The 13014-nt window shown below is 34.1% G+C and overlaps 1 protein-coding gene across 1 annotated transcript in view; it reads right to left on the bottom strand.

The window, feature by feature from the left end:
- Nucleotides 1-12045, bottom strand: part of cacna1hb (calcium channel, voltage-dependent, T type, alpha 1H subunit b) — a 99580-nt gene extending 87535 nt beyond the window's left edge. The window contains exons 1-2 of the mRNA XM_077205305.1: nucleotides 11908-12045; nucleotides 9869-10179 (exon numbers count right to left, since the gene is read on the bottom strand). Of these exons, the coding sequence (XP_077061420.1) occupies nucleotides 9869-10149 (281 nt within the window). The 5' untranslated portion in view covers nucleotides 10150-10179; nucleotides 11908-12045. The remainder of the gene's footprint in view (nucleotides 1-9868; nucleotides 10180-11907) is intronic.
- Between the last annotated feature and the right edge of the window lie 969 nt (nucleotides 12046-13014).

A 13014-nucleotide genomic window follows, 5' to 3' on the forward strand; every position in this document is an offset into this window, starting at 1 on the left:
GAAAAAATTATTGAGAATTGCGATAGCAATTTAAAATGTGTTTTTTAAAGCTCCAGGTTTGCTATGCCAAAAAAAGAAAGAAAGAAAGAGTATCATATAATAATCATCATTTTATTTTACAGTTTAACTATAAAATTACAACAGTAATATTTTTATGTCTGTCTCAATTTCTTAATTTTCACTTGTTAAACCACCGAGCATTAATTTAATGTGGCATGGTAATGAACATGATTATGTTAAAGGAGTCCTTGATCATGATTTCACTTTTTTTTTTTTTTTACTTTAGTTAATGTGTAATGTTGCTGTGTTTGACCATAAACAACATCTGCAAAGTTATGATGCTCAAAGTTCAATGCAAATAGAGATATTTTCTTTTACAGAAATCGATTTTTTTAAGGACTACAACAAACAGCTGATGGGGACTACAACGAGCTTCTTCTCCAGGTGACATCACAAACCCTTAAGTTCAGTAGCCCCGCCCACTGATTTGAGCATGACAAGTAGTAGAAGGTAAATAACAGACTAACACTGGATCGAGCAACTAAGCGATACACATGCCTTTGAAGAGTGCAAAATGTGGTCTAGTGCCAGGTTGTGGGAAAACAGTTGCATTGGATTTGCAGAAAGCTTGAAATTAAAAAAAACGATGCTTGTGCCTTCTATATTGGATCCAACAGAACCCACTTATATGAGTAAAAAAGTTTTTACTGTCATTATTGCTTTACAATACAATACAACTTTTTTTTACAGACTCAAAGATTAATATAGGCAACTGGGGAGTGGAATATATAGCTCACGCTCAAGCGCACACATAAAGCTTGCCGAAAAGCACTGGCAAAAGTAGCCAAGTGAGACACGTCTCTGGGCGTTACCGGGATAAACTAGTGTTTTTCCTTGATGCCTCGCCACAGCCAATCATGCTGCATGCTTATTGGCTCACTGATGTTGATGAGATTATCCCCATGTGTATCAAAATTTGGAATTGAACGACAAGACATTTTTTTAATCAATGGTTTTGTTCCTAAAAAGTATCAAACTCGATACCCAGCCCTGCTAACCAAGTATTTGAAAGTTGAGCAGCTCATTTGGCTATTGATTTAGCAGAAACCAATCAGCTGTTCCCTATAGAGACGATGTGATTGCAAGCAGATTGAGTTAAGGACCTTTCAACCTAGAGTTTAATGACAGAATTTTGTATTTGTAAACAGCAAATGTGCATTAATAATTGACCACGCTGATGGTAGATTTGGGACCTGGCATATCGGCGAATGAATTGATCTCTTGTTGTGACCATAATCTCAGAAAGTGAATCAGGTAACGAATGGTTTAAGACTCTACTAATGACACATTGCCATTAAACTGTAATATCCTGATAATTTTGCATGATTAATGTAAATAGTAGATAAATAAATCAACTGAAAAAGTATCCCTTTTTTTAAGCATTACGAAGGGTGTCCAAGTGAGTTAAAAGTGCATATTACACACCAGCGTCACAGTAGAAAGCCTTTTGTTACATATTAACAAGAGCTTGTTTTATGTCTTTATTTATTTAGGAGTGAGAGTGGCAGCATGCAGCTAATGTCGCCTAGGGCTTCATATTCAGCCTCTCGCTGGGTCAGTGTTTGCGCTCGTGTGTGAGTGTGGCAAGGTACTGACACAATACTCAAACAGGGCATACCCATGGTGACGTTACCGTAGCAACATCCCCTTGCTGCTGACAAAAGAAGTTAAACCGTGTGTGTGTTGTGAAGTGCACGAGTACATCCTGCTTTTTCCTGTGATTTTGTCTGCGTGTATTCAGCGATTTCAATCTTAAAAAGTACACTGGCTGCAGTGACTGTCAGATTGTAAACATAAATACCGCAGAAACATACACACACGTTCATAATAGCCCCCGTCTCCAGTCTGGGAGTGTTCAGGCTGGACTGATGCTAGCTGACAAGGGCGTTACATCACCGGACAACGCAAATCTGCCTGTCAAGAGATACACTTTAGAAGAGTGTTTTTCACTGTGGCTCACTGGACAGAAGTCTTTTTCAATAATCAAAGAAGATTAGGATTCCAGACATTTTAATCTATTAGTGCATCATGTGCCATGTGATACATTGCATTCAACGCTCTATTCTCTTTCAAGACACTTTTATTTGTGTTGGTTTGAACTGAACCCTAACTTAAGTAAAATGAAAATATAAAAAGAGTTAAGCAACAAACTGTGAAAAATAACTCAATTTGGTGTACGCCCACAGAAAGCCACGTGTAAATACACACACAATTATGTCAAATGCCCATATCAGTATGACGTATCCGTGCAGCCTAATAAACCTGCTGGTTAACATTAGAGAGTCACTAACGTTAATCAAATAGAAGAGAAAAAAAACTTACTGCACTTGACTGAATAACCTTTTTTTTTTAGCTTTAATAACAATGCATTTATATTTTATTGATACAGTGAAGACTATGCAGTATTTTATTTTTTACATTAGTGTCTGTACTATTTCTAACTGCAAGTTAAATAAACCTGTTCCTGAAAAACTTAGCTATATTGTATTTGTCCTGTTGTTTGCCATTTGTTTTATTCTTATTTTTAATAACAATTGCAATGTGAAATAAAATGTATCACATTGCAAAATAAGATTTTGGTCATATCGCCCACCACTAATCATTAACAATAATTACAGAACATGTTCTATCTTAAACTTTTCATTCCTATAGATAATAGAATCATCCCATAAACGCATGTTAATAAATGTCTCATTTATCTTTGCATTTACTCATGAGAAATAACAATTTCTGTCTGTAATTTCTCTCGTTTAATGAGAGCTGTCTGGTTTTGTTATACATCAAATTTAATGCTAAATAAGAAATAAAATGACTAATTAAAACATGTATTATAGATATTCTATATGTGTTGTTGGTCGGTGGCTCTATTTTGCTTTGCAGCGCCGAGTTTTAACCAGGCTTGTGCAAAATTCAGAATTTCAGAATTGGCCTCCATTCAATTCATGAATTGGAATTTGAATTGAATTGACTCCGCCCCACAGGAAGTTGAATTTGAATTTGAATTGGAATGACAGGAAGTGGAATTAAATTCATGGCAATTCAAAGAAATTCTATACAGTCACACATAGGGTGACCACCATCAAACAAACCAAATGTGGGACGATGTGGGACATGTTACCAACACTAAAACATAACCTGAAACTGTTATATAATGTCCATTTAACTTAATAAAAACATTTGTATTCTGCATTTCAGCTGATAAAAACACTTTGTTATTTAGTCCCTTCCAGACAACACAATTACATCACAATGTAACATAACATGTCTTTATTTTACTTGCCATTTAAATTCAACATCACTGAGCAAGGCAGCAGGCATCATGCAGATCACTATTTTTGAAACAGTTCTGACTACGGTAAGTCCAACTAAAATCCAACTAAATAAATAATGAACAAATAAAATATAAAACAACATGAAATTAGTTTATTGACAGCCTTATATATAAAGAATATATTACACCAAACACTTTCATATTTTTAGAAAGGATGTGAATTAAAACAACTACAGCAGGCAATAAATTGATAAATTCTGTTAAATTAAAATTTTAATTTATCGAATTATTCATTTGTTTTTCTGACAGGGAACACATGGAACGAATCATCGCTCAACATTTTGATTGACAACCTACTAGTGACCGTGTTTACTCCTGTCTTTTCAACCATTGGATATGATTTTAAAAACGGCTGTTGTGTTTGTACTTCTGACGAAGCGCTGTTAAATATAGGTGAAAAACTACGGCGCAAAAAGAATAAATAAAATGCTTTCTTAAAAAGGCAAAAGAACGCATGCACATTTTCTTAATATGATAATTAAAAACAAACAGACTGATAAAAATGCGGGACATTTTCTCAGTATGCAACGTGGGGGACAAGGGGTGAAAATGCTGTGCGGTACAACACAAAGTGTGACGGGTGGTCACCCCAGTCACACAACAGAAAGAATATGTTGAATCTCACATACATTCAGCGTTAGGAAGGTTACTTTGGAAATGTAATTGCTTACTGTTATAAGTTACCCAATAAAAATGTGGTTTGGATTTTTTTATTTGGATAACTTTATCAATGTAAATCAATTTCCTTTTAATTTGATTAGTAACTAATTAAATTACACATTTTACCTCAGTAATACAACTAAATACAATTACATTCATTTTGTAATTCAATAACATAATTTCAATACAGTTAACTCACTCCTCAACCCTGCATACATTTTGTTCTAATATATATATATATATATATATATATATATATATATATATATATATATATATATATATATATATATATATATATATATATATATATATATAAACAAATGTCCACCTAAAATTGTTTTTTTTCTTCTAAAGATTTACTAAAGTAATTCTGGGAGTCATGTTCTATCATGTTCTGAGTCATGTTCTATCATGTTCCACAAAATTACAATTACAATAAATCAAACCTAATTATTTGTTCTGTGACTAGAGCTTTTAACATTCATTGCTGGGGGAAAATATTTCCTGTTAATGTAATCTGTACAAGTAGTTCAAACTAATATCATTTATAGAATATGTAATGCAATCATATCTGACATATACTGTAAAGCTCCATTGTTAAACACTTCACTTAAAATATCTATATGAATTTCTTAAAATTTGTTTTGAATTGCAATTCTGCTTCCTTTAATTCAAATTCGAATTGGAATTCTAGATCCTGTTTTTGACATCAACTCAAATTCAATTCAAATTCAAGAATTGAATTGGAATTTAGGAGTCATTCTCAATTCAATTCTGAATTGTGCACAAGCCTGGTTTGAACATAAATGCTTAATTGCATTAATTATTTTAAAATGGTAGATGGTCAATTTTCATTGCAGAAATGAACTTTTATATAATTTGTATATTTATATTAAATAATCCGAAAACCGTCCACAATTGTCTTGACACAGTCACAGATATTGTTTTTCACATTCTTGGTCAGTTTTCTTTTTTGACTTCATCACTTCCTCTCCCTCTCGGTGTAAGGTGGTTGAACTCTGCGCTTACTGTACATCAGTGACTCCCGTTGTCTTGGAAACCAGTATGGTTACCCTGACAGCAATGACAAGCATCTGTAACCCCAGAGATTCATTAGTGACAGTAGCCATGGAGATCACCAATCAGCTAAGTTTTTGCACCAGTGTCATTAAGAGTTTCCTTGGGGACTGGGTCTGTGTGTATATATTTAAATATATATGCATGTACACTTGAGATATAAATGCTGTCATATCTCTCTAGAACATAATGTCATCATCTGGCATTCCCTCATTTTTCCAATGTCTCAATGTTATCCTCGTGGACATTGTCACACATATACAGTACACACAGGTATTGGCGAGCTCTGGCTTGTTATTTCCCATTACGTATATTCAGACTTCACTTGGGACTATCCTTGAAATTAAAGAATAAAACACATATGCATATCCAGGTTTCAATTAACACATATAACCCCCACACTTGGGATAAATAAATTAGAACCTGTCAAATCCAACACCTGAAACTCACAATGTCACAAGTTCACACTCTGATATGCAGGGCATCTAGAGATTAAGTACACGTACATACATGCATGTGTGTGTTTAAACTGATATCCTACATTAAATCTTAGCTTTATCAGAATGTTTACTGGTATGTTTATTGCCGGCTGAGAGACAGACATGCTAAACCGAGCTGAGGATGAAGGGAGGTAATCATGTATTTTTTCTTTTCTTCATTAAGGACAGTCTCCAATAATTAGTGGTGCTTTCTAAGACATACATCACTATTACCATAGAGTGCAAGTAAAGTAAGAAAAAATCCCATTCATTTCCACCATTTTCACGGCCAAGGTCAGGATTTTCGTTAAAAAATACATTCAATTTTGCTTTGTTTTTCACCAAACCCTACCGTGTACCCCAACACTGGGAATATACGACATGCGTTCAGTGCTTAATTTGTAAGTTAGTGGGGTATGGAAAGATAACAGGACATACGTGTAACCTCAGTCTGGTTTTCATACAATTATTTTGATGCGCATTTTGAAAATGTGCTTTGTTTACCTCCTGGGAAATTGTAGCGATGACTTAAATATTATTAAAATATTAACACTTTAAAACACGCAGACAAAACATGGTAAAAACCTGTCTAATTTCTGGGAATGACAGCAGCGCGTCACAGTTCTGGTAGCATATACGTTGCTCCATCATTATGACTGCAGTGCGTGCCTAAGATACATTTAAAAAAGTCTCAATAATTTAATAAGTTCAAGTTTGTATTCGACTGATTCGACTCTACAATCTGGCGTTGTAATTTGTAATAGAATATGCGTTGCTCCATCATTATGACTGCAGTGCGTGCCTAAGATACATTTAAAAAAGTCTCAATAAGTTCAAGTTTGTATTCGACTGATTCGACTCTACAATCTGGCGTTGTAATTTTAGAACACCGAATTTCACAATGATCAGAGCAACATTTCCGATGTGATGATAAGTCCGAAGATGATTCCAGTTACGAATTAATTATTCGCATTTCTATTCGCATTATGTGTATTTCTTTTTGTTGAATAAAAAATTATCCTCCTCAAGCGAGTTTCATTTTGATGATTTTATTCACATCTTGGCCTGTAAATCCTATGCAATAGGCCTATCCTAAAATGCGCATATACGTAGGTTTTCATAAAACAACTAAAGATGTGTAGGCTGTGATACTTGTGATACCATGTTATTCAGTGATACTTTTTTAAAGAGCTTGATGCTGGTCGCAATTCACTGCCATTATATGGATGAGTGCAAGTGGGATTTTTTTGTCAAAATTCTCCTTTTGTGGTCCGAAAAAGAAAGAATCGCATACAGCATTAGAACAACACCAGGGTGAGTAAATTATGACTTATTTCATGTTAGGGTGAACTATCCCTTTAACAGAGACTTCTATTTGTTTTTAAATACCTAAGGGAAAAATAAATGGGAAAATATTTCCGGAACCAAGGCAGCTGAAAAAGTGTTGCACTCTATTGCTTACACTTATTAAACTTCAGCATTTATTCTGCACCATTGTGCTATGGATGTTAAAGGAATAATTCTGACTTTCATTTACTCACCCTCATGTCTTTTAAAGTCTGTATTACATTATTTAAACTTTTAAGTGAACGGTCGCTTTAAAAAATAGCTGCTTGTTGAGTAAAGTTGTGTTATGACTGTTCTAAGCATCAGATTTTGATTTGCCAGTCTGGCAGATAATTGTAAAAATCTGTTATTTAGCACAGATCCGTTTATTTTTATTCTTTTTGTAGTCTGAACAGAATTTTTTTTAAATCCCAAATTTCAATCGCATCTACATGTGGCTTGAAATCTGCTTGAAATCAGCATTTTTTGTAATGCGTTTCATCTGAGTGGCTATATCGTATTTCAAGTAGTGGAAATTTCACTCATATAGCAAACTAGGTATCATTCATATAGCAAATAGTGAAAGAGTGAAGTCAGCATTTTGGACAAATGTGTAAAATACTTCATAATAATAATACAGTACATGAGATGAGACGAAATTTACAGTTTAACAAATTGATAGCTCATCCATGCTGTTGTATGAGAAAGTCTCTTATTAATATAGTAAACAATATAGGTATTGACTTCACTGTCTAACAAACAGATTAGATCTCATCCCTTTAAAAATGACAGGGTGGACAGTCAATCCTAAAGATTGGATTAGTGTGAACAAAAGCCATAGAGACCTGTTTGATATTGGCTCATAAATAATCACCTAGCAACCACCCAGAACAGCCTAGCAACCACATAGCATCATACTAATCCCAAAAACTACATTACAATCCCTTGACAACCATTACTTTCATTCAGAATATGTAAAGTACTATCTACTATCCGTGCATTCTCTTACAATATTTTCACACACACACATCCTCAGCACTGATGTTCCTTCAAAAAAATAAAATCAACAGATACTTCACAACCTAGGAAGTGCACAAAATCACACACAATCATCCTCTCATGTCTCATGGTTAACATCAAAGGGCATGAAAGGAGACATGAGACAGAAATACGACATACTCACTCTCTGGGAAGACCAGTGGTTACGTAATGCGGTCAAATTGCTTTGTTTCTCTGCTGCTAGTCCAATAATGTCGCTAAAGGGACAGCGTGACAATACTTGATTTTTTTATAATTTTTGTCTGTCTCATAACTTTGCGCACCAGAAAAGCTCTCTCGGTGGAATTTATGACGCAACATAGAGAATTCTCTCGTAATTTTTGCTTCACATGCAGGCCGCCTTCCTTCTTAGAACTTAAGAAAATGTAATATATGATAATTCTGATGATTTTTCATTGCACAGAGGGGAGAAGCAAGTGAAGAACAATATGAACAAACCACACTACTGCATGCAGCAATTATTCATCAGCACGAGGCTGGCTCATGGCCATGGAGAACATCACCAACTGAGAGGGACAACAATGAATTAGTGAGACAGAAACAAAAGCAGTTCTCCACCCAGAAAAAGAGTGAGAGGGAGAGGTGTACTAACAGCACAGTAAGTCTAATTGCCAGTGTTTAATTATTGTACACTATAAAAACAAACAATATGCTTACTGCTTAGGGGCTTTTTCTACCTAATCTGAAACTGAAAATGGCTTTTGTTGTTATAAGAAGGTGTAGTGATTATTTTTCATTTAATCCATAAATAATAATATAAAGAACTTTGGAGTATCTTTTATTTCCTTATTTATTGTGTACTCTATTTGCACCCATTTTGTTTTACTATATATTGATTATTTGGATAGAGCATATGTAATTTAGCTAATATAGTGAATATCTGGGGGTTTTCTAACTAGTCAGAAACTGAAAATTACTTTTGTTGTAATAAGTGGTAATTGTTTTTTTCTATTCTATTCTTAATTAATAAATAGCATTAAAGAATTTGCAGCATTTTTACTACATAGTAGGCTATATAATATTGAGTTAATATATAGCCAATGTGATTATTTCCAGGACTTTTTTTTAGCTAATCTGAAATTGAAAATTACTTTTGTTGTAACAAAGGGTAGTAATTTTCAATGTTGTATTATTTGCATTATTTTACTAATTTAATTAATAAATAAACTAAAAATGTATAAACTTTGCAGAATTTGAATTGTAATTTATTTGTTATTTATTGTATACTATATTTGCACAATCTGATTAATATATAAATATATAATCAATGTGATTATTCACAGGGCTTTTTCTAGCTTATCTGAAACCGAAAATTACTTTTGTTAAACTTAATTTTATTGTGTTTTTTTTATTTCCAATTTGATTAATAAATACATTTAAAATGTATAAACATTGCAGTATTTTCTATTAAGTTATTTGTTATTTATTGTATACTCTATTTGCACAGATTTTGACTATATATATATATATATATATATATATATATATATATATATATATATATATACAGTATGGACATAATATTGAGTAATAATATTGAGTCAATAGTGAATTTGATTATTCCCAGGGCATTTTTCTAACCAATCTAAAAACGAGAGGCCATGATTTTTTATTTTACTTTATTATTTGCATTATTTTATTAATTTAATTCATAAATAGACTAATGTTAAACTTTGCAGTACTTTTTTATTATACTTTATGGTATACTCTATTTGCAGAGTATTTTTATATTTATACTAAATATTTATACTAAATATTGATGACAAAGTTTTCCACAATTTTCATGATAAGTACCAATGCTGCAAATATTTTGCCATGTCAATCAACCATCCTACATGGAGAATAAGCAAGAGTGCGCACAAAGAAAGGATATGGGCTGCAGACAAGTGCAAGGCACCAGCTGCGGGGTCGGCTGCTCTGATGGAGCCAGAAGAACACCACCGGTGCAAGCGTCGGATATGGAAGCTGCACATTCTCCTTCACCTCTGTCATGCTGCCAGTGGACTCCCAAGATGCTTCGCCACTTCCAGTAAGGCCACCGTGAAGGTCCTCGGCCTCCTCGAGGCTTGTGCCTTCAGCCTGAGCTGCTGTGGTTAGGCTGGCTTTAGCCCGATCCGGCCACAGGGTTGGTTCTGTGTCCTCACCGGTGGTCATGATGATAGAATAGTGGGCAGCAACGTGACCCTGCTGATGGGAACGTCACTCATATACCAGTCCTCCATCCTGAGAAAATTTACTTAAACACATTATGCCTTTCACTTTCTCTGCATATGAATAGGGGTTAGTCCATCTAAAAATCATTTGCTCGCCCTCATGTTGTTCTAAATCCACCTGACTTTGTGTTCCACAGAAGGGATAAGTCAGCTGATTGTGTAAAAACCCCAACATATTAAAAATACCAGCGTAAAGATCAACATATAGCAAGTTCCTTTAATCAAAAGGTATAAGCCAGAGGAACATCAATCACGCTCTCTGTTCATTACCATTAAGGCCATCACTAGAATAGAGCCAAAACTGACGTCTTTTCTCTGCAGTAGGATTTTTAGATGTCCAAGCACAAAGTGCTGTGCCAGCAACCCTATTGTTTTTGTCAGGATTATTATTATTACTTTCTGTGCCTTATAATTTAGTCTACAAACCAAACTGTAAATTGTAGAAACTTAGAAACGTGAACATTGGAATGAAGGCCAAACGCTCTGCGAGGAATAAAAATTGCACACATTTTACTGTTACTTGCACTTTAGAGAGAAAGGGAAAATAAATAATTTTGCTTTAAAGTTGCTTTGTTATATTTCATGAAACATTTTTGAAAAAAAACCTTTTAATGACAAATATTGAAATGGGCAGGGTGTCTATGAATAAGCAAACATGCTTAGATTTATAGATTTAGATTTATTAAATATTTTTTAAACATTATACAGTAGGAACTGTCAATAGAAACATTTCTTTACTGGATAAAAAGACAAAGTAAAACAAGTTTTTTAAACAAGTATTAACAACTTGATTTTAAAGAATTAAAGAACTGATTTTAAATAACCTAAATTATTTATTTTATCTCCTGTTTTCTAGCATCAATCATAAAGTTTAATGAATCTAGAGTATCCTACATTGTAAAAATATGTAATTTTGAAAAGTAAAAATGCTCCATTAAACTATATGTTATCCTCCTACCATAGCAGGACAATATGTTATTTTAGAGTAAATATTGTGAAAAGGCTACAATAAAAACCTGTTAACTGGTAAGTTACATTACCATTTAGGCTATATGGTAATTAAGACATAATTTTACTGTAAAATGTTTACAAATAAATATTTTACAAGTTGAATGATAAAATATAAGAATCTACATTTACCAAGACAATACGCCATCTATAATGGTAAAATATTACTGAAAATATGCTTTTTACTGAAAAGTATGAATAACCAGGGGAATTCCCAGAATTCCATGCGAATCATGACATTTGTTTGTATTTTATTTAAGGCTCACTTAGCCTCTTCTGTTTTCACAGTTATGCCCATTGCAGTTTTTATGTTGCAGTTTATGTTATTCAGTATGTTTATAATTATTTTAGTGTCATATGTGTTACACTGGCGCTATTTTGAGTAACACTAGTGTTTACATGTTATCATTATCATTGATCATCAGTTGCAATATCAAGTCATAATGTGTCCTTCTATTGTTATTATCAGTACATTTCCCAGTAGCAAAGAGATTTAAAAGCTCAAATAGTTAGTTAAACTAGCATTATATCATTCAATGACATATACATATAGCCTACTGTAAAATATACAATCACCAAAAACGCCATCCCGTAACATCGTCACTGCATTTTATGCGGTAAAGTTCTGGCCAACACAGCTGCCAGTTTTACCCTGAATTGAGCCAAACATTTTTACAGTGTAGTTTCTTACCGTGTGTGAAATGACAGCACGTTCTGGCTCATGCTCTCAACTGCGGCTCCCAATCCCACATAAAATTAGTCCCATCACGTCCCTTCTTCATGAAAGGATCCGGAAAAACAAGAACGATGCATAAAACTCTCAGTTACATCAGGTTTAAGGAACTCCTTGTACGATAATACTCCTTTAAAAGCGCGAGGGTCAGTGCAGCGCGTCTTGGCACACTCGAGCTTGAAGTTTCTACTGGACGCGCGACGCGCTCTGTGTCGCGAGGAGAACTCCTGTGCGCGCGCGCTCCCTATCTCCTCTTTTTTCCACTCTCTCTCTTTTTCTCTCAGTTCAGAATAAACGCGCGTCTTCCACAGCAGCGCAAGTTATTTCTTCCGGCAGAAAGTGAGATGTAGAGGACAGAGGGATTCCCACAGGAACAGATCCAGATTCATTTACAGCTTCTTTCGCGCAGTCCCTCGACGGCATACATTTTTTTGCCTTAGAGATCAGATTTATGTTATTTTGAGGGCACAGTTTCGTAAGTTTGCTGTATGTGTCTTTATCCACTATTAGGTGACCTGAGCGCTTATAAAATGTAGTCGTCTTTGAACATCAGTGTTTCTGCTGCTCTTAATGAGCTCATCCTTAATGACTTTTAGTCACCTCTGACCTTTCAAAGATTTACCTTTTAATTACCATAAATTACATCTTCAGACAGTAATCGTTTAAGCCAGCAATCATATTATTCTTCACTTCTTATTCTTAATAGCCTATACTGTATAGGGTGTCCTACGGTGGCCCTTTTACTAATCTAAATAATAGCCTACTGTGCTGTAATGTCATTCCAACAAACTGTGGAATTATTTCTGCTCTCAAACTTTTCACTTTTTGTACATTATTTTTTCATATAGCCAACAGTTCAGTGACAAGGTGGAGCTTGTTTTGTACTAATCTTTTTTCTCTCAGCTTTGAGCATCAAACTTCAGGTCTTAAATTCTATACTGTATTTGGCTATTGAAACCTCCCTTTATAGGGACTTTTAGGAATATCTTAATTTGGAAAAATAATTCATAAACAAATAAATGTTTTTTCATTGTAAAATACAAAACATTTGGTATATGGTTCATT

This window comes from Siphateles boraxobius, unplaced genomic scaffold (genome assembly GCF_051911475.1).
Source record: "Siphateles boraxobius isolate OS27281-9 unplaced genomic scaffold, OSU_SipBor_1 53, whole genome shotgun sequence".
In the NCBI taxonomy this organism is placed as follows: Eukaryota; Metazoa; Chordata; class Actinopteri; order Cypriniformes; family Leuciscidae; genus Siphateles; species Siphateles boraxobius.